The sequence below is a fragment of the Drosophila serrata genome, unplaced genomic scaffold (assembly GCF_035046125.1).
Source record: "Drosophila serrata isolate PLE 108 unplaced genomic scaffold, ASM3504612v1 contig_362, whole genome shotgun sequence".
NCBI classification, from domain to species: domain Eukaryota; kingdom Metazoa; phylum Arthropoda; class Insecta; order Diptera; family Drosophilidae; genus Drosophila; species Drosophila serrata.
The window spans coordinates 1,188,780-1,215,705 of NW_028257260.1; the positions used below are offsets into that span (position 1 = coordinate 1,188,780).

Consider the following 26,926-nt stretch of genomic DNA (forward strand, 5'->3'; position numbering starts at 1 on the left):
ATAAAAATAGCTAGTCAACTTATAAATTTAAAATATAGACGTATTTTCCGTTTGCGCAGTAGAGGCTGCGAGTATTTTTTGTTGTTGCGCCGACCCGCCCAAGTCGCGGTATTTTACGCCCCCGCACCAATTGGCCACTCTAGCCCTACACTGTTGCATTTGCATTTCGCCCCCACAACCCCTGCGGAAAAAGGAAAATATCTGACCATCTATAAAATGCCAACCAAATGGTAGGCTAAGACAGGCAGCTGTATATTCAGAACGTTCGAATCGGTACGCAGTCAGCGACAGGAAGCTAGCGAGCGAGCCGCGGAGCAGCAACCAACGAGCAACAGCAGGAGGTAAGCGACGCCAAACGCGGACATGAACGACGAACTTGTGCGGGAGCAGCGCAGCTGCGAGGGATCCGTCTCACCCAAAGCTGCACCGACGACCGCGGCGGCAGCGGCAGCGTCGATGACGTTGGCCTCGGCAGCCTTGGAATCGCACAGCATGGCTGTGCAGACGGGCGGCGGAGCTGGAGCTAGTGCTGGTGCATCGATGGCATCGGGCCACCAGGCCACCACCAGTGGGGGCCATGCTGGATCGGGAGGAGCAGGTGCATCCAGCGCCCACAAGACGCAGCAACAGCAGCAACAGCAGCAGCAGCAGCCGTCGCCGCAGCTGAATGCAAACGATATGCGCGAAATGCGCGACATCAAGCAGTTGCTGTGGGGAGACAATGTGCGCGAGGATGTATTCCGTCGCTGGTCTCAAGGTAAACACGACATGACACCCTCCCCCGCACCTCACCGCCCACCCCTCCCCCATTTCTTGCCTAAAAAGCGCGCCCTTTTTCTACGGACTAGCAGGGTACATTGCATTCGAGCACACGCATACATACGTCCTATTCACAGTCTTAAACTATAATTCATTATTATTCATTTCTATTTAATCCCCTCTTGCTTTATATTTTCTTTATAAATGCAAGTTTGTAAGTATGATGTTGTTCCTATATTTGAAAATGCGAAAATATAAATATAAAAAGCTTATCGCTTTAAATCATCATACCCTAGGTCATGTTTATAGTTTTTTTGCTTTCTCAAAAGACTCAGAATTGTTTAATTTTGTTTTCCATAGAATCTGCTTGAGTTTTGGATTAGTATAGACTATTATTACATCATATTTATACACAGAGCAGGTCTTACCTCCGGATTTAAGCTCTTTTTTTATGGCTAAACAATGAAAATGTTTTTTTACTAGCAAGCTGCCACCGGCAATTAATGAGAGGATTGTAAATAGTTATAATAAGTCACATGCATTATTGTCAGAGAGAAAAGTATTTCGAATTGGATCCAATAGCAGATTTTGTAAAATAGGTTCAACCATTAAATCCTATTCCTACCTATATGTTACTTGGTAATTTATAGATTTATGTATATATATCTAATATAATAACTTACATCTAACTTGTAACTTACCTTTATTCAATTATAAATCCCTTCAAGGGTTTGAGTTTAGTGATGCAGAGCCGTCAGCATTGGTGCAAAAGCAAGGCGGTCCTTGTGCTGTGATAGCGCCCGTGCAGGCGTACTTGCTTAAGATTATTATCATGGAAATGCCGGGCGTGAAGCTGTCCGAGGTGGGTATCAATCGCAAACACAATCAAAACGCAACACTTTTTAACACTGACAATTTACACTTTTTCAGATTTCTAGCGATAAATGCCAAAACCTGCTTATTCAGGCCTTGTGCAACATTTTAAAGAATTGTCGTGCACCGCGTTACCGCATCGTCCATCTTTTGCGCCGCCGTGGAATTGCTTCAGAGGCTGGTCCAACCAAAGAGCGCTCGCCATCCGCCTCATCACCATCAGCTGGCGCTGCAACCGAATCTGGCACCGAGGAGGCAGCAGCAGCAGCAGCAGCAGCTGGCGTGGAACTGGCGGCGGAGGCCACTCCCGCTTCGGTCAAGGATTTGTGCCAAGAGCCCGATACCGAAACGATGGGCGATCTGTCCCCGGATGAGTTCCACGATCGCCTGCACACTGTGCACTTCAACGATATATCCGCCGTGGCCCGCTATTACATGGAAAACTACGGCCAGTTGGCGCACACATATGGCGTCCTGCTGTTTATGTACTCGGTGTTCCTCACCAAGGGTTCGGAGCTAGTTGCGGCCGACATATCGGACACATCGGAGCCGCTAATACACAGCACTTATGGCTATGGCGCCCAGTCGCTTATCAATCTGATGCTAACGGGTCGTGCGGTGGCCCATGTCTGGGATAATGAGCAGGATGTCGGTGGACTGAAGCTGCGTGGCATTTGCGAGCAGAGCGACATTGGATTTATAACGCTTATGGAACAGATGCGGTACTGCACTGTGGGTTCCTTCTTTAAGAATCCCCGCTATCCGGTCTGGGTGATGGGCTCTGATACGCATTTAACCGGTGAGTCTAAGCTGCATTTGAAAGTGATCTTTATTCCTGAAATTAGAGAACAAAAATCATTAATCATCGTTATATAGTTCTGTTCAGCACCGAGAAGAGGCTGGTCTCACCAGAGACGCCTTCGGAGACGGGCCGTCGCATCTTCAAGTCATATGATCCAGAGGGCAATAACTTCATATCGACAACCATGCTGCGCGAAGTTCTGGCGGAATTAAATCTTGTCAGCGAGCCAGCCTAGTAAGCTAACTTGAAGAGTTTTCAGCAAAAGGCGAGTTTTTTTAATGCAGTTACCCCTTTTGCAGTGTGAGCCTCATGCAGAAACGTCTCGATCCGGAGAACTTGGGCATTATACTGCTGAACGCTTTCATGGACGAGTTCTTTCCGCTGGAGCGTCGCTCCACGCCGGATACCTTTGAGCTGCGTCATTACAATGGCATACCAGGCTCTAATGAAAATAATAAGGTTAGAGCAGTGTCTACGAAATACCGAATAATTAACGAAACTTTTAAGGAATCAGTTTACACTATTTCTTTATATATTTAATGAAATCTGAATTAATTTTGTCATTCCCTCTGCAGGTGCGTTTCTACTGCGGCTCGGCCATTCTGTTGGAGGGCGACCTGAAGTCAATTTGCACCTCCAATCCGATGGTCACCTGCCTCCAGACCAAATGGCCCAATATAGAGATCAATTGGCATGACACCCATATGCCCTCGTTGAATTGACGCGCCGTCAAGAGAGTTGATAAGAGCCGTAAGAAGAACACTTAGGGGAAACCCAGAAAGAAGCTGCCGCAGCAGAGAGCGAGGAACAACGGAAGTGGAGAAGGAAACCCAACCCTCAATTGTTTCACTTCTATTTTATTGTTTTCTTCTTTTTTTTTTTTTGGAAAAACAAATTTCTAGGAATTATTAACAAATCGTAAAAACGAAAAATCATAAAAAAAGATAAAGAAGAATGGAAGTAGAAGGCACCAATACAAAAAGCAAAAATAACAGCAGCAAACACTAATAAATGCTCTTAACAAGAGGGAGGTGAGGGTGCAAGCCATGTTGCAGGAACAGAAGGATATACGCCAAGCGTTGAATCACACACACACACAAAACACACACGCAGACACACATGTATATGCATAGCTCTATGCAAAATAAATAAAAAGTGAACAAGGAGCGGAAAGATAGAGCATATACTTTTTATAAAAAACAAAAAAACACTAAAAACTAATTTCGAAAATTATACGTTTAACTATGCATTGCAGAAACTAAACTAAACTGAAACTACAGGCAAAAACACAAATTATATGTATGTAATATGTATGAATAAACTAAAAACCTAAAAACTAAATCGGGAAATCGAACCAGAGAAAAAAGAGTAAAATGAGATTTAGGAAACAAGCAAAAACTAGAGGCAAGCAAAAAAAAAAAAGCATGAATGAGAAATGTAAGCAACAATTTGTTTTAGCCTTTTAACAAATTAATTGTAGTCTTAAACCATTTAAAGGGATTAAATAAACACACAACCATAATAGAGCGAAGGCAAGGCAAATTATTTATTAACAGCAAAACGAAAAGATACAGGAAGAGTAATATTACTTCAACATTAAAGCAAAAAACAACTAAATATAATTACCAAGAGATTAATTCAATTCAAAATAAACTAAAAATCCACAAAATCTCATTAAAATGTTGACAATTTTTTTGCGAAAGAGCAGTAAACAAAGTCCTTTTAATAACAAGATGTATAACGCCCACTTGCAAGCAATTGTTTTTTTCTAGCACAAAGTTTAGAATGTAACATTATTAATTATATCACGATTTAATATGTGGAGTGCATTTGTGTGCGTACAGATCTAGAGCCTGAGCGTTATTCATCTTGTTATTATAAGATGTTTGATAGTAAAGTGCCAGATATGCTGCATGTTTTCGTCAACCCACATAGATCACCTTTAGCCTGGAGGATTTCCCCTTTTATTGTGTAGTTATTATTATTAAAATTGGTGTATTAAATCATATTGCCAGGATAATATGTGTATATATTATAAATCCCCAGATTTTATGGCTTCTGATTTGTTTTGTTTACATATTTTTTTGGAACAAGTTTCGATCTCACATGTGATAACCCAACACCAAACTTGAATTGATTCGGTTTAAGATCGTTGCACATAAGTATTAAATACCGAAATTTGGCCAGAATCGAAAAAGTATATCACCCAAAAAGTTTATATTTGATAGCAGAACAACCTCTTCTGTTGTAACAATAAAAACCAATCTCAAATTTGCCCAAGCTGCTTATTAAACGAATAACTAATAAATAGCCTAGCGATGTATTTATTAAAATAAACCTACATTTATTATTTATATATTTTTCGGCCTAACCACTGCAATTTCAATGTTTCCCGATGCTTTTACTCAACTGATGATATTTATTTCTGCAGTTCTTCGCATGGAATTTTAAATCTTTTAATTTTGAAATGAAATATATTTTATATTAAATTTATTTTATATGAAATTCTAAATTTTCTTGGGTTTTGTAATTATTAAAAGTGCTCTGTATATATACCTTATATACGACAACAGGCAGACAAGCCCATTAATGAAATGTTCCCTTACTATAATATTTATTCCATGGAAGACATTAAAATAAAATTAAATTTGTTTATAAGATGATATTAAAATTGTTTTCTTTTTTCTTTTGTATTTTTTAAATGAAATTACCTCTATTTCCGAAATAATATGATTTTTTTTCACTGCTATTTAAAGATAGCATACATTTCTGCATACTTATAAGGGCTCTGGATTATAAATATATATATATATATATATATATATATATATATAAATATTATATATATTCTTGATCCGCTGAGTTAATCTAAGAATGTGCAACAGACAAAAATTAGTAAGTTCTTGCGTAATCGTAAAATTTTTCAAAAATTGATTAATTTTAAATTTTTTAAAATTAAAAATTGAGTCTGCAGATTTGTTAACCTATTAAAAAGTAACAAAAGAAAGGTTTCCGAAATAAAATTAATGCATTTTTAACAAAGTTATGCAATTTTTAAACTTTGACTGTCCCAAAAAAAGAGGAAAATATAATTTTAATCAGTGAAGGAGCCATTTCCGACCCTATAAATCATATATATTCTTGATCAGCATTGAAACCCGAGTTAAACTAGCCATTTCCGGTAGAAAAAAAATTGTTTCCAAAAATTTTTCCATTTTTCTTCAAAAAAAAGGAAAGGGGTTAAATCGTAAAATTTTTCAAAAATTGTTAAATTTTAATTTTTTTTTTAAATTTAAAATTGAGTATGCAGATTTTTTAACCTATTAAAAACTAACAAAAGAATCGTTTCCGAATTGAAATTAATGCATTTTTAACAAAGTTATGCGATTTTTAAACTATGATTGTCCCAAAAAAAGAGGAAAATATAATTTTAATCAGTGAAGGAGCCATTTCCGACCCTATAAATCATATATATTCTTGATCAGCATTGAAAACCGAGTTAAACTAGTCATTTTCGGTAGAAAAAAAAATGTTTCCAAAATTTTTTTGCATTTTTCTCAAAAAAAGGAAAGGGGTTAAATCGTAAAATTTCTCAAAAATTGATATTTTTTAATTTAAAATTGAGTATGCAGATTTGTTAACCTATTAAAAACCAACATATAAATGTTTTCCGAATTAAAATTAAGGCATTTTTGACAAAGTTATGGAATTTTTAAACTTTGACTGTCCCAAAAAAAGAGGAAAATATAATTTTAATCAGTGAAGGAGCCATTTCCGACCCTTTAAATCATATATATTCTTGATCAGCATTGAAAACCGAGTTAAACTAGCCATTTCCGGTAGAAAAGAAATTGTTTCCAAAAATTTTTCCATTTTTTTTCAAAAAAAGGAAAGGGGTTAAATCGTAAAATTTCTCAAAATTGATAGATTTTAAATTTTTAAAAATTAAAAATGTAGTATGCAGATTTGTTAACCTATTAAAAACTAACAAATGAAAGGTTTCCGAATTAAAATTAAGGCATTTTTGACAAAGTTATGCAATTTTTAAACTTTGACTGTCCCAAAAAAAGAGGAAAATATAATTTTAATCAGTGAAGGAGCCATTTCCGACCCTACAAATCATATATATTCTTGACCAGCATTAAAAACCGAGTTAAACTAGCCATTTCCGGTAGAAAAAAAAATTGGCCTAGTTATGAGTTTTTTTTAAATTTGATTTGTCGACAAAATTGTCATATAAAATTATGAACAAATAAAGATTCAAAGAATATTAATATTTTAAACTTAGTTATGATCGATTTCTGATTCGATCTTATAACCTAATTGCAAATTGCAATGGTATTTACACTTTGGCTTCCCAAATATAGTTTTCTTTCTTGTTTTAGACAAGTTTTCTGATAATTTAGATTCCTCAAAATGTTTATAATGGATCCCAAAATATTAAATAGAAATTATTTCGAAATGTTTGTAAACGAACATAAAATGTATAAACCCAGACGAGCTGACTAAAGTTTCCTTAATTATTAGCCAAGGTATAATTTTATATCCTTTAATTCAAGATTTTATCCAAATTCAAATTCAAAATCAATTCAATCAAGATTTTTATAATTTTCTCTCCACATATATATGTAATGTATATATAATAGATTATATTATATAATATCTACGCAATATTGATATTCACACAATTGAACTTTTTAGAGAGAAATGAAAACGTTGCTTATGGCTTATGGAAATCTGGTTATTATATCTTACAAACTTTGAACTTATATCTAATAATGCCGCCAGTCGCGGTCTCTTCTCTCCTGTTGCTCGCCGCCCGTGTATATCTGTATGTCCAATCGGTATTGAATGGGCCTTTCCGGTTGCTGTTGCTGCGGCTGCTGGGGCTGTTGTGGCTGCCCCTCGCTCTCGCTCCCGCTGTCGTCAGGCATCGGATCTCATTTAACGTCCAGCAGACTGCGCTGGAACATTTGCAGTGCCAGGTTGCGCAGGCCGTCGTTCACTAGCGGAGCTGTACGTGGGAACTCGCATTCGCGGGCAGGCAGGCCGCAGAGCTGGCGGCGTAGTCGCAGATCCTGTCGAGCGCTCAAAGCTCGACTGCCGGGGCCACAGACATTGCCCACTAGACGCTGACGTTCGGCGGCCACGTCACGTAAACCCATTTGAACACAGGCCAAGGGTTCCAGTTGCGAGGGACTGGCTAGGAATTCACGGTAGTCGAGCAGCGGTCCTGGGATCTTCACCTGCTGTGGCGGCTCCTGGTGCTCACCATGCTCCAGCTGTTCGCGTTCCCTCTCCCTGTCCCTCTGCTGGCGCTGCTCCTTCTCTTGAATGAATTGCTGACGGGCTTCTTCCATCACACGACGAGCATAGCTTTCGCCAGCCATGCCAAACGAGATTCCCATGTCGAGGAGCACGCGATGCGGCTGCCATCGCTGCTTGGCCGATGTGCCACGATCGGCGCCCTGCTGGGCCGCCTGAGCATCGGTGGCTTGCTGTCGGGTCTCCGCTATCAGTCCTTGCCAGTCCACGCCCAGGGCATCGCCAATGCCTGCAAGAATGATTTATTATCATAGTTCTCCTCTCCTAAAAAATTTATGGTTTCCTTACCTTTGTGTCGCGCATCCTCCTCCAGCTCACCGTCGGATATTTCCTCAAAGTCCAGCACTTCGTCCAGCACCTCCTCCACCTTTATCGGTTGGCTGGCTGCTACGCCATTGAGACTGGTTTCGGTAGGTTTCGCATCCTGCGCTGCCTCGTTGGTGTCCACCTCCTGCTCCATTTCCACAGTCAGCTCACTCTTGGGACGCAGCACCTTGTCCGTTTTGTTTAGGATATCATCATCACTGTCACTTATCTCGCTCAGTTCACCTTCACCAGTGCTGGGACGTGGCTCCAGTTTAACCGGATCTGTGGCCAGAGAAGCCATGTTCAGATTAGGAGCAGCAGAGTCATCCAGTGCACCCAGTTCTGGTGTGCCTGCAGAATCCTCAGAGGCTTCCTCCTGCTTAATGCTCATCACATTCAGTTTGCTCACCTGAGGGAACCATTAAAGAGAAAATTAAATTAAATATGAGGAAAATATAGGAGAAAACAATGAATAACCTGAGCAAGTATTCCTGGATTTGTGGTGGCATTGGCGGCGCTTTGGGCTGCTGCCTTGGCCGCTGCCACTGCTGTGGTAGCAGCAGCCACGGCACTCGCTTGGGCAGCTGCATTGGGCTTTCCTGGGTTGCCCAGTAGAGGATTCAAGAGCGGGGTTTGCGTGGGCGAAGCAAGCGGTGGATGTGGATGCTTCTTGAGAAAACCAGAGGCGGGGCTGGGTATGCCACCTCCATCTCTGCCGCCGGCGCCACCACCGCCATCTCGGGCTCCGTAGGGCAAACGTTTGTGGGCAAATGGTCGGGAATATCCGCCAGGTGGCTGCACTGGCAGCGTCATCAGCGGTGGCGGATGGGATCTGTAGCCGGGTCGCTCGCCGTGATCTCCATGACCATGGCCGCCGCGTCGGAAACCACGGCCAGAGCCTCTGTCTCCGCGGGAATGCACATGATGGTGCGGCGAGGCGGGATGTGGATGAGATGGTGGTGGCGGTGGGGCATCATCATTGTCCCGCCAATCTCCGCCAGAGTTTGAGGTTGCCTGTTGCTGCCAAGCGCGTGGCTTGTCCCGCTGATCGTGCTCCAGCCAAGTGGGTTCGTTTTTAATATTCATGGACGGTGGCCTGTCGCCTCCAACGCCGACATTGCCAGTGTCCTGGTGATCCTCACGATCTCGCTCACGTTCACGTTCACGTTCTCTTTCTCTCTCCCTTTCGCGCTCCCTCTCGCGTTCATCGGCATCCCAGTCCGGATCTGAGGCGGAGTGCTGCTGCTGCTGTTGCGATGGCGGTCCACCGACCGGATGTGATGGAGGCTTGCCGCGTTTGGGTCCACCCACAAAGCCACTGGGTCGGCCGGGTGTACCGCTTGGCCCGCCCGGACCTCCGCCACCGCTGCCGCCGCCCTCCTCCTCCCAGTCACGCTCCCACTCCGGTCGATAGTCTCCGCGTGGCGGTCCCAGATGTCGCTCCCTCTCTCGGTCACGCTCTCGCTCCCGCTCACGTTCTCTCTCGCGGATTAGACGCTCACGCTCATCGGGATAGAGGCCATCCTCAGGCTCCAGTTCACGATATTCGCGTCCCTTTAGCTCACGTTCTCGCAGCTCACGGGCCTCTAGCCAGGCATCACGCTCTCGCGAGGAGTACCGAGCATCCAGATAAGCACGCTTGTAGGCTCTGAAAATAAGGAGAAATCGTTAAATTGACAACCTGAGTACAACAAGTGTTTTGTCGGACGCACCTTTCGCGCTCCTCCTCGGAGTACAGTTCTCTGGGATCTCGCATTCTGGGCGGATAATGCTCTGGCGGTAGTGGACTTATTTCCCTCCGCCGATATCTACGCATTTCATCCATCAGTCCGTGGCCATGCCGCTCCTCCAGATAGTCCTGCTCTCGCTCATATGCATCCAATTCTCTTTTATCTCGCACATGGCGTCCACCACCGCTGCCCCGTTCGCGCTCTCGTTCTCTTTCCACGGTGTCCAAAGAACGTTCCCTGCTGCCGCCATATGGTGGCATATCCAAGTCACGTCCAGGACCACTCCGCTTGACGCCGCCGCCCTCCTCATCCTCTTGTCGGCGCAGCTTCTCCCGGGCCAAGCGTTCGCGCTCTCGCTGTCGTTCCTGGCATCGTGCCAGAGCTTCGGCCCGTTCCTTGTCTCTGGCTGCTTCCCGCTCCGCTCGATCACGCTCGCGGTCCCGACGATCTCGCTCCCTTAAGGAGAAATCATTGCGTTCACGTTCCCTTTCGCGCTCACGTTCCCGCTCCCGCTCTCGTTCTCGTTCCAGAGATGGAGTGCGTCCACGAGCTCGTGTCTGGATAATGATTTTCTCTCTTGACATTAGCTGGTGATGCATGCGAGAGGATGAGCCACCGCCTCCAACTCCGGGGCCTAAACCTGTGATAGATAAGATAAAAATAAGACATTTGAAAGCTGGAAGGGATCCACAGATATCCAAGAGGATATGGCTAGCACTGAAGCTGATCGTACCTGGACTCTTCTGCCGCTGCTTACCCACGATGTCCTGGTGAATGCGTATCTTGGTGGTGGTGGTGGTGCTGCTACTCGGCGGACTCCGGCTGCTACCGAGACGATGGTGATCCCGCTCCCGGTCTCGTTGCACGGCCCGCAGCTTCTCTCGTTCCCGCTGCTCCTTGCTAGCGGCCCGCAATCTCTTCCGCTCCGCCAGTTTCTTGAGCTTGGCACGCGTGGCAGGTGACAGCGAACGATGGACGTGGCCACTGAGGGCAGCGGCAGCACGTTTCTTCAGCCGGGCCTCCTTTAGCTTGCGCTTGATGTGATTCCGCTTGGCCACCAACTTCTTTTGCACATGATCCCTCTTGTCGCGCTTACGGCGTGAGTGTTCATCACCCGAGGTGCTGCCTCCCCGGCGGGAGCTCTTTTTCTTCCGATGATGACGTTCCGCGGAGCGTGGATGATGCCCATGGGCACCATGGGGATGCGGGTGGCCGTGAACACTGCCGGGCCCGCCCACACCTACACCAACACCGCCCACACCTTGCTCACTATCCGTGCTGCTGTAGGAGCTGCTGCCGCTGTCCGAATCCGACGTGGAGTCCGAGCTGCTCGAGTGTGTTGCATTATGGCGGGCGGCCTTCTTGTATCGGCGCAGCGACTCCTTGGCCTTCTTTTCCATCGCTGCGATCTCCGCTAGCCTGCGCGCCTCCGTTTTGGCTGATTTATGTCTCTCTTCCACGGGAAAATAAGAGCAACTTGTCTTCGTTGTCACGAAGAACACAACCACTGCTAATTCAACGCGTCAGAAGATACATTAAGTTGTTTTATTTTGCAATAAATTTTAACAGAGATCCGCAACACAACCGCTTTCGACGAAAAAAATTTTTTAAGTGTGGCTGTGTGGTTTTTCGTTTGTAATGCTAAAGTCTCACGCACGCGGGAGGGGGACTTATTCAACCACCGCAGCTGGTCACACCGAATATTCAACAGTTTGCCCCTGATAAATTTACATTTTACAGTACAACAGAGCAACTTTACACGCCTACAGATACATATGGTCAAATTCTCACTTTTGGGGTCGAGTTCTAATGTAGATAGTAGAATTCCCATGTAGAATTTAAAATTCAATTACAGACCTGCTTTCATTAACAGAATTATTTTACGGTTGTTATTTTTTGCCTGTTTTTTAACATTTTACACGTTTAGATAACATTTTACCCGTTTACAAATACATGTAGGATTCTCATGTGGGAAGTAAAATTGATTAACAGAACTGCTCTCATCGATTAACAGAATTCTGAATCGATGTGTCGATTACGTGGTCTGCCCACTTGCTGCCTCTGTCAACTATTGCACGAGAATTACGATATGTGGTGGTAGTTGGGCAAAACACATATCGATTGGTTTAAAAATGGCAAACTAATCGAGCATCGAAATAGCCCGGGTTGCAATAACGGTCCGTTCGATTCAAATTATTTGTTGGAAGAACATTTTGTTTGTCATTTTAAGTATTTCATCATTTAAAAGTATTTTATTAGTTAATACTTTATGAATTATGAATTATCATATCAATTTCATTATTTGGCTTCTTCTTAAGCATTCTTGGTGTAGTGTAAGTCGTGTTCAAGTTCAAGATCAGATCAGTTCAACGTTTAATTGTTGTATTGCTTAGCCTAGAGTGTCCCTACGCCTTTCCCTGATGCAGTGCGTCGGTTTTGAGCTGTGACTCCCCCTTCTTCTTCATTCCGGCCATGAGCTGTTTTAGCTGGACGATAGCCCTGGCTGGATTCAAGTGCTTCGGACAGGTGTTTGTGCAGTTCAGGATTGTGTGACAGCGATACACCTTCCATGGATCAGATAAGTATTTTAAGCGCTCTGCGGTGGCTTCATCCCTAAGGAAAAGGATATGTAAGGTAAGATCTATAACAAATTATATGACAAAGAGAGTTCCTACCTGGAATCGATGACCCAACGGTAGGCCTGCATAAGGACCGCTGGTCCCAGGTACTTGTCACTATTCCACCAGTATGAGGGACAGGATGTCTGGCAGCATGCGCACAGGATGCACTCATAGAGCCCGTCCAGAGTGGTTCGATCATCGATTGACTGCAGGAACTGTGCCGTCCCAGGCTCGTGCTTCTTGTTTTTACGCTGCAACCACGGCTGGATGGCGGTGTACTGGGCATAGAAGTGGCTCATGTCAGGAACCAGATCCCGAACAACATACAGATGCGGCAAAGGATAGATGCGACAGGTAGCGCCCTCGTTTGTATCAATTGAAGTGATGCAGGCAAGTGAATTGGTACCATTGATGTTCATCGCACATGATCCACAGATTCCCTCGCGACATGATCTCCGAAAGGTGAGGGTTTGATCCATTTCGTTCTTGATTTTGATTAAAGCATCCAAAACCATGGGACCACATTGTGCGATATCCACGGAGAAGGTCTGCGTATGTGGCTGATCACCAGGCTTCCAGCGGTATATGTCGAAATTCTTCATTCGTGGTTTTTTCTCAGAGGGAGGAGGTGGTGGCGGTTTCTTGGTGGGTTCTGAAGGGGGTTTTGGTGGAGTGTTTGCTGAAGGTGGCTTTCCCGAAGTTAGTCCTCCTGATTCGGCGGCGGCGATGGCTCCTCCTGCCTTTCTTCCTGAATCGGCGGCGGCGGCGAAGGCTCCTCCTGCCTTTCTTCCTGAATCGGCGGCGGCGGCGGCGGGGGCGGCGGCGGCGGCGGCGGCTCCTCCTGCCTTTCTTCCTGCACCTGTTGGGGGGGCTGTTCCACCTGCAGTTCCTCCTGGTTCTGATTTTGAGGTTCCGGCTGGTCTTCCTCCTTTTGGTCCTCCTTCTGCTCCTCCTGCTCCTCCTCCTTCTGCTCCTCGTCCTGTGGAGTAGACTCTTCTTCGGGCTTTTCCTCCTACAATAAATTTAAAATAGATTTTTATATACATATACATATTCATAAAAACACTCCTACATTAAATAATTCTTAAAAAAAAGATACTTTTACACCCACCTGTGCCCGATTCTTCTTGTTTTCTTGATCCTCCCATCCAGGATAATGATTGGGGTACCATGGATATGGCGGTGGATATGGTGGCAACCATCCTTGATCCGGGAATCGGTTCTGTGGACATAGCCGTCGTAAGATAGGAAAAGGATTTGGACACATCCTGGAGGCACAGTATTAATTGAAATCCTTTTTGATGCAGCCTAGGCTGCCGGCGCAGCAAGTACATTGAATTATGGAAGAATATTTGTGAGCTGCGTTTTTCGGAATTTCCAGAAATATAATTTAAAAAAAGATTTTCAGTACGACAGAGAATTAATGTGCAATTGTTGCTACCTTGTATTGTGTAAAGAAACTGACAAAATTTAAAAAATGTGAACTAAGTTGTTAATATAATTTGATTTTATATTACCAGGTGGCTTGATTGTGAAAATTCCATTTTAATATTTTTTGAAAAGAGGCATTTTTGAAATTGAGATAAAAGAAAATATAATTTTGGAGTTAATCCCCCAAAAACAAAGAATAATACAGCGAAATATTAAAAAAGAAATTGTTTTTCATATAGTTTCTATAGTTTATTTCTCATTTTAGGTATTACAGCACGAATTTATTAATCTTAGCAAAGATTTTTCTGCTGCTCTTGATGTTTTTTTTTTGTTCTGCTATTGTTTTTGCTTCTGTGTTGTATATGAATTTTTTGTAATCTTAAGATTATATTTGATTCGCTAAAAACTCATTTTAAAAAAGTATTTTGTATTTTTGCATTTTCTTTTTTTTTAATTTTATTTATTTGTTATCATTTTGTTTGCTTTTTGTTTTTGGTTCTGCATATATGTAATTTGTTGTTTAGGCCATTGGTTAGCAATAATAATAATAATTGTAATAATCATACGCAAGTAAATTGTTCGAGTTGGATATTACTGAGTGGTTAGATAAGTAGTTCTTGTTGTAAACTTGTTTAATATGCAGTGAAAATATATATATATACGATACAAAAAACACATCAATTGCCGAACCACACAAACACACAAAAGTCGATCAGTTATCGATCATTTATCGTTAATCAATAATTGTTCATCGTGTCTTCTTGGTTTCTTGTTAGGAATCACAGTATTGTGCAAATTACCCTTATTAGATTCAAAAATGTTTTGCATTGGATGTTGGCTTGCCTTGCTCTAACTCGGTTCTCTGAATTCTTCAAGTAGCTCATACAATATATATAGTATAATGTATAAATGTCTACGTAAATGTTAATGTTAAATAGAACCAGACACGGGCAGTGCAGTTGTTGTGGCTCTCTTTGGTTATTTTTGCTCGGTTATCGAAAGCGAACGATAGTTTTCGATAACGCCACCGATGAACACTTTAGTTTGTTTGGTTTTTTTTATACGACAAAGAAGGAAATATACATAAGAGTAGTTTTATTTTTTGGGCTTTCGGTTACACGGTTTTCTTTTTCCACTTTCTTCGTATTCCACTTTAGTTATTGACTATTTTGAGTTTTTTATTTTTTATTTTTGGGGAATCACAATATCTATGCAAAATCTTATAAATCTCTCTATATGTTTTTTGTATATATATCGCCTTTGTTGTGAACATTAGATTTAGATCGTTGTCCTCTATACTGTAAATATATATCATATATCATATATTCATATATCCATAATATATATATACGTGTTTGTTTTTGTATAGCAAGTTTTGTATTGTTTTATGCAGTGTTTTTCGTCCTTCGTCCTTGTGTTAGTCCATCCTCTGATCTAGTCCTTAACCTCCCTCACTAATTCCTCCTTCTCGTATATCTGCTTCGTCGTCGTCATCAATCGTTGGGATATGCGTGGTGCAGGTGAAATGTGTGTGTGGATCGTTCGGTTGTGTGGGATTTTCATACTGAAGGATCATTAATTCGATTCGATTCGATTACGATTGGAAACTATGTTAGAAGCCGGGGGATTATAGTTCATTACATATACATAGCTTTTAATTAATTTAAATAACAACAAACAGAACGCTGTGCACAAAATATGAGTCATCAAATTACACATTTTCATATCCATTTCCATTTTCATTTTCGTTTTTTTATATTATAAAATCTAATGCAAAAATTTGACTAAGCAACCCTGTATGTTTGTTAAGGACCAAATAATCATAAGCTTATATATCCACCTAATAATAATCTAATCATACTGCCTAATTAGCAAAGGAAAGCAGAATACGAGTTAAGTCTCCATAAAAAACTGAATCCGTTCTGGGTTTTTTCTTTCTGTGTGTATTTATTAGTTTTCAAAGCATTCTTTTGGATTCTCTCAAAGCGGCAGAGAAGACTTTTTAAAAGACAAATGTGAAATTTCTTTGTTTCTTCTTTTATTTATTTATTTGTTCTTTACGTATTAGATTCTAATGCCACTTTGTGTTTTTAGTTTAGAAAAAAAAATTATATATGTATATATATATGAATAAGTAGTTCTTATTACAGATATATATGGATTAAGCGGAAACCAGAGAAGCATCTCGATGGATTGCATCTTTGAGGGTCTTGACATTTGAACTAAGAATAAGTGGGCGACACTACGAGTATATGGAACAATCAGAGAATCTTTGTTTACTGCATATTATATTATAGGTGTGTACAACTAATTTGTTAATTAACTAATTTGCTTTACTTAAACGTTTAATGGACAAAAATGAAAGGTATTCTTTTTAAGCACTATGACGAATTGCATTACACTATGGACGAAAATCAGAATCTTATATACGATATATACGAATGGCTGCCAAAAATGGATTGGTAGCATATAACTCTTGATCTTTTGAAAAAACTGGCGATTGAATTCCTCTTAGCTCTTGAACTTTGTATATATATTGTGGCAAAAAGGTCGAAGAGCCGCTGACTTGAACACATTGTTTTATTTTTGGTTAGTCATTAGTCATTAAAGAGCAGTACTTTATAATTGATTGCAGGCTAGGGACAAGGCGTAAGCCCGGACTGTTGACCTGAATCCTGAGTGTTTGGCATTATCTATGCAATTCAGTCACCCAATTGATCGAAGCTGCCTGCCTGTCTGATCTTTGTACGAATCTTAGTTTTAACTGGGGAGTAGTTTACATTTATTATGGTTGCTGATGATAATGATAATGATGATGATGCACTCAACCCTCAATTATTGCATTCTTTCCCACTCGATCGACCAGTTTTCCTACTCGACTGAAAAACTCCATTTAAATCGATGGTCCGCACTTTACGAGAAATTACAGAAATATTTTAAGGTTAAATTAATTAAATTGAGATTCAGTTACAAAATTACAATATATATTGTGCGGACCACAGATTTAAATATATAAATCCTTGTGCCACTAATAACTTAATGAGATATCGGTAAACAAATAAAAGGAATAAAGGATTACACAAACAGGCATCATTATTAGTTGTTTTCCGCTTTCTCATTACTCATTTTTTAACGTTTACTTAAGTTTTTTTTTTGTTTTTTGTTTCCTATGCTTATACAAAAAGTTCTTCTTTTTGGTTTTTTTTGAAAAGGCGTGTAACTGTTTGCTAGAATAATTTTATAAGCCAAAAGAAGCAAAATTATATGCTTTAAATTCATGCGAGTTTCTTCACTTTACAATTGTTTTCATTTCCCTTCTTTTATATGCTTTCATTTTTTGTTTTCATTAATTATAATTATTTTTTTCCATTTTTTGCAGACACTTAAAGCAGTTTTTCGTTTTACACAATTACGATTACACAAAAGTTTTTGGTTTAAGGTTCGTTTTGAATCGTTCGAAGAAGTAAATCAAAAAGGATATCAAGAAATCAGGGGGACGAAATAATTCCAACCACGCCTCTTAGACGTAGGTGGCCACGGCTCCAGCTCCACCGTTGCTAGCCGATGCTCCTCCGCCAGCTCCTCCTGTGCCGCTCGAACCGGATCCGGATGGTCCAGCTGCACCCGATGCGGCAGCCACTGTTGCTCCAGATCCACCGGCAGCTGATGGGGGCTGTTGATGCGCCGAGGCGGAATTGTTAAGCGGCTGTGGACTAACCGGTGGCTGCAGCTTGCCAGGAACATATTGGCCAATGAAGGAACCATCCTCGGTGAATTGTCCTGGCGAAACGAAAAGATGAATAAATTAATTATAAAGTCAAAGGAACGGTTTTCTTTTTTAGAAATCTCTTTAAAATGTTATTTGCAGAGAAAAGAAGCAACTTTAAAATTTAATAATTATATATTATAATTTAGTTTAGTTATTCAAATATTTAGGCATTCTTTTCTCTGCATAATTAATACTCATGTTAACCACAACCAACACCAGTGCAATTTCCTTTTGATTAGTTTCGAATTAGTCGCGATATCATGTTATTATTTATTATTATTATTATTATTATTATTTAATTTTGTGTAGTTCAGTTAGTTTTGTTATCATTTTCATCTCTGATTTTGTGGGGTATTTTTAGGGGTACAGGATCATTAAACTAAAACTACTTTGGGTAGGGAAGGATTTCTACGAAAACTAAAAAATACAAACTACAAATAATCATGCTTGAAAATATATACTCAACATTACCTTGGAAATACATCAGCTTAAAATTAAGAATAGTAAAAGAAATAGTTACATTACGATGAAATAAACATTACAATTACATAATTTAAAAAGTCTACGAGGTCTTGTTTATTATTCGGTTTTCTTTATTTTGTTTGTTTTCTTTCTAATTTAATATACATATATAAAAAAATTATATTTTCATATAATTAAGCAGATTTTTTCATTCATTCTTTAATATTAAATAGCTCTACTACATAAGAAAAAATAAATCAACTTCATTTGTTGTTTAATTTCTCAGAAAACAATCGCAAAGGAAACATTATTTTTTTTTTACATTTTACAACACTGTTTCGCTGTCCAAAATCAATTTTTTTTCGAAAAAATATTAAAATTAAAACTAATAATGTAAGGGGTCATTACACAAACTATAAAGGGAAAACATAAAATATTAAAAAACAAAATATGCATAGTACATTTTTAAATAAAAATAGAAAACATGTAGGATAAAAAAAATACATTTGTTGATTTTCGATTTTCGGCGAAACAAAACGGAGATTTTACATTCGAGTTTCATTTGTTTCATACAAAAATGATTAAATTATATAACTTATTTAGGCTTTATATTAATAGATATATATGCATTACATTTAAAAAAAAAGGTAGAGAGCAAGAGAGCGGGACAGAGATATACAGTGCATGAGATAGAATGGGACAGGTATACAAATGGGAGATTTTAAAAGCGAGCTTCGTTTTCCACAAAAATTGTCTCAATTACTTAGTTTTGACATTAAAAAAACATAAAATTAGACGCAGCTGCTCGAAATTTTTCATATAAAAGTAGTAATATTTTTTGCATTCTTCTAATTCGCATGCATTTTCTTCATTCTTTTCTCGATTTGCTTTCTCTTCTCTCTCTTCATTTCTTCGCATTTGTTAATAGCCTTTTTGCTGCATCATCGTTGTTGTTCATTTTGTTTTGGCAGTTGTCATTTGCTTCTGTTTTTGTTTTCTCTTCTGTTTTTACACATACATTTGTTAATTTTAATAGTCATATTGTATAAACCGTCCTGTTATATATTTGGTCAATTTTAAGGTCGGTTTGCACTTGATTATCGGTTTACCAATTGTTCGCTTGGTACTTTATCTTGTATTATTATTTCCCGTTCTTCTGTGATGGGTTTTTGTGGTTTTTTATTTTTATTGCTGTTGATTTCTTTTTTATGGGCTCGGTTTCGATATTTTGAGTTTATGTTGATGTTGTTGGTGCGGCGCCGCGTTGCTTACAAATTAAATCAGAGTCCTTTGCGTCCATATTGGCCAATAAAGGATCCATCTTCGTTCATGCCTGGATATTGGTTGTCGTTGTCGTTTTTATATATCGTTAACAATATTATATTTTTTGTGTGATTTTCGTGCGTGTTTTTGAAGGAAGAAACAAATTATACAAATATAATAATAAATTAAATATAGTGCAATTAGGTAAATTAAAAGAAAACATAAAGTATAAATATAAATATGTATAAATATGGAACATAGAACACAAAACAAGGAACACAAAAGGGGGGTGAAAATGCTGAAATGTTTACTTTAGCTATATAACAAAATTAAGAAAGGTATTTAAGGACTAACCAACATAAGATAATATGTATTTTCGAAACCTACGAACAAATTTCGCTTAAAAACTTGCATCGATCGGACGATATTCTAACTATATGATTACAATCTCTTTTATACCCTTGCAGGGTATTATAATTTCTGTCAGTATGATCAGTAATTAACTATGAGCAGTGAGTAACTCTGAACACTAAGTATATATGGCCAGTAAATATCTATGATAAGTAATTAACTATGATCTGGAAGTATATATGACCAATAAGTATTTATGATCAGTTATTAACTCTGAACTGTAAGTATATTTGACCAGTAAGTATCTATGATCAGTCATTATCCATGAACACTAAGTATCTATGACCAGTAAGTATCTATGATCACTAAGAATCTATGACCAGTAAGTATCTATGATCAGTAAGTAACTCTGAACAATAAATATCTATGACCAGTGAATAACTATGATCTGTAAGTATCAATGAACAGTAAGTAACTATGATCATAAAGTATCTATGATCACTAAATATGTATGATCAGTAATTAATTTTGAACACTAATAAACAATGACTTGCAACTTTTGTAACACAACACATATCTGAGACGTGGCTGGTAGAAGTCACTTCGTTCCGGAGAGGTTAGAACAAGTTGGGAATCATAAGCACAGATGTGCGAGATCTGTTTTGGAACAAATATAAGCTATTTAAACGAAACTAAGGTGTTATTCTCCTATATAATTTTACTGGTATATAAATCGGAGCATGCCGAATCGGTGGATTATATATATATACATATATATCTGCCATAGAAACAATCGGAAAGCTTTAAGAATAAAATATAACTTTTCCAATTTTCAACCGATTTTCATTAAATTTGATATATGGTCATTATATATTAATCTAGAATTTTGTGTAGAATTTTATGAGAATCGGACTATATATAGCTATATAGGTGCCAACAAACGATCGTTAAAAGTAGAGGAAAATGCAAAGCGGTGAATGAAATAAAGGCATTACTTTATAGTTTTTTAACATAAATAAATATAATTTATATTGTATTAATTCCTAGTGATTGATCAATCTGCAAGGGTATAAAAACTTCGTCATGCCGAAGTTAGTTGCTATATTTTACTGAATGTATAACGAGCCGCTGTGCTATAATTAATTTATTTTATTTTTTTGGCCGAACTTAGCTTCCTTTCTCTTTCCCCTCAAAGAAAAGCTTGAAATTCAGGATAAATAAGAGAGCAGCAATTTTTTGTTAGTAAAAAAGGATAACGAACAATTAACAAAACTTGAAAAAAACTATAAAATCATCGTGCAGAGATCAAGTCAATCAATCATTGACTCAGGTGAAGAGAAAGCAAAAGCGCAGAAGAGCGCAGCGCAGCTTGGTAACAGCAAAAGGGCTCTCTTCGGTTGGCTTGAAGGAGTGCAAGAGTGCAAGAGAAAGAGGCGAGCAGCCAAGAACTTCATGCAGCGGCAGAGCGAAGGGCAGAGCAGAGGGAAATTGCGGTAATTACAGAAGTGGTCACGAAATGGCACTGCCTTTTTTATTTTAATTTTTGTAATATTAAGAAATATTAAGATGGATAATTAAGAATTTGGCAGTGCCATTAAAGTGACCACAATGTTGTGATCGCATACTTTCTCTTTGAAGCGCAGGGCATCGAACATGAACTAGCCGCAAAGTATTTCAGCCAATAAACAAAGAGAATCACATTGGAAGAGCTACCTTTGACTGATTAGATTCTACGTGTGTGTGCGCTAGTGGGTTGTATGTGTGTGTAAAGATGGCTGCAGCAACAACAACGCTCGTGGGAGAGTGTGGGCGGAAGAGAAGCCGGCCTCCCCTCCCGCTCTTCCTTACACCTTGCGGCCGGCAGGATCCGACATGCAAAGTTCGTAGGACGGTGGGGCTGGAGAGGGTGTGGAGGAGAGCGGTGACGGTGAGATTGACGCCGATGTTGACGGCGACTGGGGATGAGTTTGTGACGTTGACGTTGATTTGCTGCGGGCAGCGGCTGCAACGCGTGCAGCTGCAGCGGCCACTGCTGCTGGACCGTACCGTTAATCCACACACACACACACAATATACACACAATGGTGATCAATGCGACAAACCAAAAGAAACAAATGTTACAAAAGAAATTAAGAGAGTGAAAACAACCAAAGAGAGACAACGGAAAGTAATCAGGATAAAGGATACAAGGAGATGTGCTCAACTTAACCCCATAGAGCTGACTGTACCAGATACGGAATTAACCCTAGGAACGATAATACCATGCAATAGGAATGTTTTCAAATCATAATAAATTGATAAACTAATTTGATTCTAATAATAATACAAAATATGTAAATAAATGACTTGAATGATTGTTCAAAACTACTTTCCAGAGCGTAATTAGACTTCAAACGAAACAAATTACTTCATTAAATTTAAATAATTACTTATTAAACAAATTATAATCCAAAGTTTGTATTGCAAATCTTCGATAAATTTTAATTAAGCATAGCACTATCGTTTCTGGGCACAATCGTGTGATTATTATCGACGAAGAGCACTAGACACACTCAAATGTCTCACATGGTATATCGATAGCAAGGGTTACTTGGAAAGGATATAGGAAGGACTCTTACCTGTGTCACCATCGCCGTATTCGGCCATCGAATCGGTGTCACTTTCCACGCCGGGCTTGTTCGCTGAACTCACGGATTGGCGACCAGCGCTCTTGTTATCCAAGCTGTAATTGAACAAGAAATACATTAATCGATTTGTTATCGAAATGCAGGACATAATTATCGATAGCACTTACGGTTGCGAGTACTCGTGGAAACCGCCCTCATCGGGATAATCTCGCCGACCGTTGGCCAGCTCCCGATCGTGGACGTCGTACTTGCCGCCCCGATTGCGTCGGACAATGCAAATGATGATGAACAGCAGGATGATGAAGGCCAGGGCCAGCATCATGCCAATGAACCAACCAGCATTGGCCACCGTCTCATTGGGCACCATTATTGGTCCCTCCACAGTGTTCGTGTCCACCTCCTGTGTGGCACTCTCAGTGTTGAAATGACCATCGACGGAGACTACACGGAATTCGTAGGCGGTCTCCGGATCCAAACCCTTCACCTCCTGGTAGTCGTTGTTCTTCTCCTCTGGCGTTCGCACCCATTGCGTTTCACCCTTGATCCTGTCGGTGGAAATAAATAAGATTAGATTAGATTAGTGGTTCAAGTATATTATATATTTAATCATACCTGTATTTGGTGAAGAAGTGGGTACCGGTATGACCTTCAGTGCTTGGTTGCCAATTGATGCGGAACTTGGCCAACCCGTTCTCAGATGGAACCTGTTCCCAGGAGAATGTGGGCGTGCCGGGAGCCACACTCGACATATCCGCCAGCGTTTTCTTCTCGATATAGTGCCTGCGGAAAGCAGAAAGAGATGCCATTAATATATAGAATAATGTTGTCCAGTAAATATATACTCACTCTGATCCTTCGCCCATTTTCGTGGTGGCCGTGATGGAGATTCGGTAGTTAGTCTCAGGCTTCAGGCCGGCCATCTTCATTCGTGTGATCCTGGGATCGGTGATGTGTGGATCGTATTCACGTCGCTCGCCCACATAGCTGGAGCGTACCTCCTCGTAGTAGATCTTGTAACCGGTGAGCTTGCCATTCGGATAGAGGGGTTTCTTCCAGGTGAGCCAGAAGGCGGAGGAGCCAATGGGATAGGCATCCAGACTCTGAACCGGCGACGGTACACCTTCGGGCGTGTCAAAGTCGATGACAGCACTCGGTGGTCCATTGAAGCGTCCGTTGTAGGCCAAAATACGAGCAAAGTTCTTGGCATCGGGTTTGAATTGTGTGACCAGGGCATTGTGGGTATCACCCTTGACATGAATCTCACGCAGGCCCTCCTCTCCCTCGTTTTCCGTCCATGTCTGGATCTTGTAGCCCTTGAAGTGTCCTCTCACCGATTCCTCGCTCACAGGTGTCCAGGCCATATAGCCGCTGGTTGCCGATGTAATTTGCCTCATTGTGAAGTTGGTGGGAGCATCCAGGGGACGATCTTCGCCGGAATAACCAATAACCTCCTCGGCGGCCACATTGGACTCACCCTTGTCGTTGATGGCCACCACCTTGATCAGATACTTTACAAACGTGGGCTGGTCGGCAATGACAATGTTGTTCTGTCGCCAGTCATAGATGTTATTGTTCTCCCATGGCGCTGCTGGAATATCACGCTTCCAGCTGACACGATAGTGGAAATTGGGTGCATTATGCTCAATTTCCGGCATTGGGGTCCAGGAGATTACCAGGTTGGTAGGCTCACTGCCCTGGCCAACGACATTCTCGGGGTTCTTGAAGGGCACATCCGGCTGGGTGGTACAGCTCTCGCTGTGCGCCGATGGAGGCGAGGCTCCAATCTTGTTGAAGGCAATCACGCGGAAGGTATAGTTCGCCCAGGGTGACATTTGGACAACGAACGAGAAGTCCGTGTTGGGCACCTTCTCATAGGCAGAGTCCCAGGAGGCGGGCGTAAACGAAGTATTAAACTGAATGGTGTAATGGAGGATGGGCGAACGGTTGTCTCCCTGGGGCTCCCACAGGATCTCTGCTTTGTCGGCCTGGCAGGTGATGCCCATCAGTTTGGGGGCATTGGGAACGTCCTGTACAATCAGATTAGCCTTGGCCGTTGCCTCATCCAGCCTAGTCCTGGCCACGCACGTATATTCTCCAGAATCCAACTCCATGGTCTTGGCAATGGTCAGGGAATTGTCATTGGTCTTCACGAACCTGGGCTGAGCTTCAAAGTCAATGGGCTGGCCATCCTTCCACCAATCGATCTCGATCTCCAGTGTGTCATCGTGAGCCTCGTTACAACGGAATGTGGCCGACTGTCCGGCGGCTACCTCATAGTTCTGTGGCTCCTGCGTGATTCGAGTGCGCTCCTTGACCACCAGCGAACCCTGGGCCGATTTATTACCAAACTTATTCTCCGCATAACAAGTGTATTCGCCGGCATCTGAGAAGGTTACATCCTGGATTTCCAAATCACCATTAGCCTGGACATTGTACCGACCACCGGTCAGCCAATTCGTGTTCCTCAGCCACTTGACCAGGGGCTTGGGAGCACCCTCAACGCGACACTTCATAGTGATGTTACGACCATCCACGCTAGACATTGCCGTTGGCGGATCCGTGATTGTTGGCGGCAGGGCCTGGACATTGAGGTAGACATCCTTGTAGACATAACCCAAAGAATTGGTGGCGTTACAACCGTAGTTGCCAGTATCTCCCTTCACCAAATTAATGATCCTGATGGTATTATCCGTGACTGTTCTCCTGGGATTCGGAGGACTCTGTTCAATGGGTTTGCCGTTGTGAATCCAACTGATCTTGGGCTCGGGTACACCAGCGGCACGACACTCAAAGGTCACCTCCTCATCCTCAGCGGCTGTGTTGAATTCCGGTTCCTTGGTGAAATATGGGACAGAGTTGACATCCAGAATAATGGAGAAGGATTGGGCATTGCCGACACCATTGGACACATCGCAAGTGTAGGTGCCAGCATCATCAAAGTTCGTCTGACGAATGATCAAAGATTTGCCATAGTGTCCCTGGGTTATCCGATCGCTCCACTGTATCCGCTGACCATTCTTGCTCCACACAGTCTGGGGCAGAGGTGTTCCACCATAGATACAGAACAATTCCATTCGCTTGCCACGCAGGGCCAAGGACTGACGACGGGACACATATTGACGCACCGGGGCATGCTTATTCTGGGACGCACTCACGCCCATTTGCTTCACATCGAGCAGGACCTTGTTGCCGATCTTGTATTCACTCCTGAAGACAGAGGTGGCCGAACAGGCATAGTAGAAATCAGCACTGGCATCCTCACGGGTCACATTGGAGAACCACAGGTTACCCTCGGGATCTAGGGTCATGCGGGAATTGTTAATCGACTTGATGCTAGCATCCACCGACTCCTGGATCATCCAGTTGACTGTGGGATTGGGGAAACCATCGGGTGCCGCACACTTCAGCATAAAGGGCTCACCCTCGGTGGCCTCCAGTGTCTTGGGCTGCTCATCCTTGAAAGCATTTAGCTCTGCCTTACGCACATACACCGAGTTCGAGGTGGCTGTGCCAAATTCATTAGATGCAAAGCACTGGTAGTGACCCCGATCCTCATCCTTTGGCGAGGTGATCACCAGAGTACCTCGACCAGGTTGCCGGAGCATACGATTGTCATACGCCTGCCAGTCGAATTTCTTGCCGTTCTTGATCCAGTTGTATCTGTAAAGGGATAGAAAGAAGGAGAGGTTGTTAGAAGGGTTATATCTTTGTTTTCTATATCGAAGAGTTCTTTAAATGTGGAAATATTGAAAGGTATTATAGGAGACTATAAACATATATGTATATGTTACACAGACATTGTAAGGCATACTTTTTAAACTGATCATTCAATTGTCTATAATTTGCTTTCAATTTACGACACACCGTTTCCATTTCTTCAACACTTTAGCTTGGGGAATGTAAAATGACCGATTATCGAATACTCTGCATAATAATTTACTTAATTGTTTTATTTAATATTATTTAGACTAATTTTTCTATTAGTCACAAGACAGTATTCTCGCATTTCCTCATCATCATTCAGGCCGACTGACTCTCTAATAACTTAATTTCCACATTTAATTTCAGTTAATCAACAAAGTCTCCAGCCGGCAAGCAAAAGAAGAAAATTAAGACATTTTTTTTTTTATGCACAAATTATGACAGCATTCCGGAGGAGGGGTTTTTGCTCTCGTTTTGTTTTTATACTTTGTTTTATATATTTTTTTTCCTTTTTTTTTTGCTTGTTTCATGTCTCAAGTAATTGCAATTAAGCGGCAAAAGGAAGTCAACGAGCCGAGCTCGGTTTTTTTTCATTGCTGGTATTTATTTATGTTTGTAGATGAAGAGTTTGTCGTGTTTCTTGTAACTATGATAGACTTTTGTATATGGAAAGTGTATAGAAGATATAAACAATTTATAGGTATAGGTTTCAAGGAATTTTAGGTACAGTTCAGGTTGAAAGCACCCACTTAAAGGATTGTTTTTATTAGGAAAAGTAACTATAATTATATTATATATTATAATATATCGTTAATATCTTAAAATCATTTTAAAAATTCAGATTTCTTCGACATTATCTGCGATATTATTCATTTTACCACAATTGTAAATAGCTGTCCACTTTT

General features: G+C 41.0%; 4 protein-coding genes across 16 annotated transcripts in view; 1 reads left to right on the plus strand and 3 right to left on the minus strand.

The window, feature by feature from the left end:
- Positions 1-80: 80 nt before the first annotated feature.
- LOC110179070 (ubiquitin carboxyl-terminal hydrolase MINDY-3 homolog) lies at positions 81-5,097 on the plus strand. Its single transcript, XM_020946448.2, has 6 exons — positions 81-757; positions 1,488-1,621; positions 1,690-2,431; positions 2,509-2,668; positions 2,734-2,893; positions 3,010-5,097. The coding sequence occupies exons 1-6, from the start codon at positions 364-366 to the stop codon at positions 3,154-3,156; spliced, it is 1,737 nt and encodes a 578-aa protein (XP_020802107.2). The 5' UTR covers positions 81-363; the 3' UTR covers positions 3,157-5,097.
- A 1,925-nt stretch (positions 5,098-7,022) lies between these two features.
- On the minus strand, positions 7,023-11,410 carry Flacc (Fl(2)d-associated complex component). The gene is made up of 5 exons (XM_020946511.2): positions 10,529-11,410; positions 9,778-10,435; positions 8,543-9,713; positions 8,048-8,474; positions 7,023-7,988 (listed from the first exon to the last, which is right to left on the minus strand). Exons 1-5 carry the CDS (start codon positions 11,193-11,195, stop codon positions 7,375-7,377), a joined length of 3,537 nt encoding a protein of 1,178 aa, XP_020802170.2. The 5' UTR covers positions 11,196-11,410; the 3' UTR covers positions 7,023-7,374.
- A 608-nt stretch (positions 11,411-12,018) lies between these two features.
- SdhBL (Succinate dehydrogenase, subunit B (iron-sulfur)-like) lies at positions 12,019-14,092 on the minus strand. The gene is made up of 3 exons (XM_020946487.2): positions 13,528-14,092; positions 12,471-13,428; positions 12,019-12,408 (listed from the first exon to the last, which is right to left on the minus strand). Exons 1-3 carry the CDS (start codon positions 13,748-13,750, stop codon positions 12,201-12,203), a joined length of 1,389 nt encoding a protein of 462 aa, XP_020802146.2. The 5' UTR covers positions 13,751-14,092; the 3' UTR covers positions 12,019-12,200.
- Positions 14,075-26,926, minus strand: part of Nrg (Neuroglian) — a 45,318-nt gene continuing 32,466 nt past the window's right edge. For 5 of the 13 annotated variants that reach the window (XM_020946521.2, XM_086839077.1, XM_086839076.1 and 2 more), the window contains 5 exons: positions 23,166-25,979; positions 22,932-23,099; positions 22,487-22,864; positions 22,311-22,414; positions 18,187-19,411 (listed from right to left, as the gene is read on the minus strand). In XM_020946521.2, the coding sequence (XP_020802180.1) occupies positions 19,359-19,411; positions 22,311-22,414; positions 22,487-22,864; positions 22,932-23,099; positions 23,166-25,979 (3,517 nt within the window). In that variant the 3' untranslated portion in view covers positions 18,187-19,358. Of the gene's footprint in view, positions 17,628-18,186; positions 19,412-21,405; positions 21,725-22,310; positions 22,415-22,486; positions 22,865-22,931; positions 23,100-23,165; positions 25,980-26,926 lie in introns of those variants that run through there. The other 8 variants (XR_015273079.1, XR_015273081.1, XR_015273080.1 and 5 more) reach the window with 2 other exon arrangements.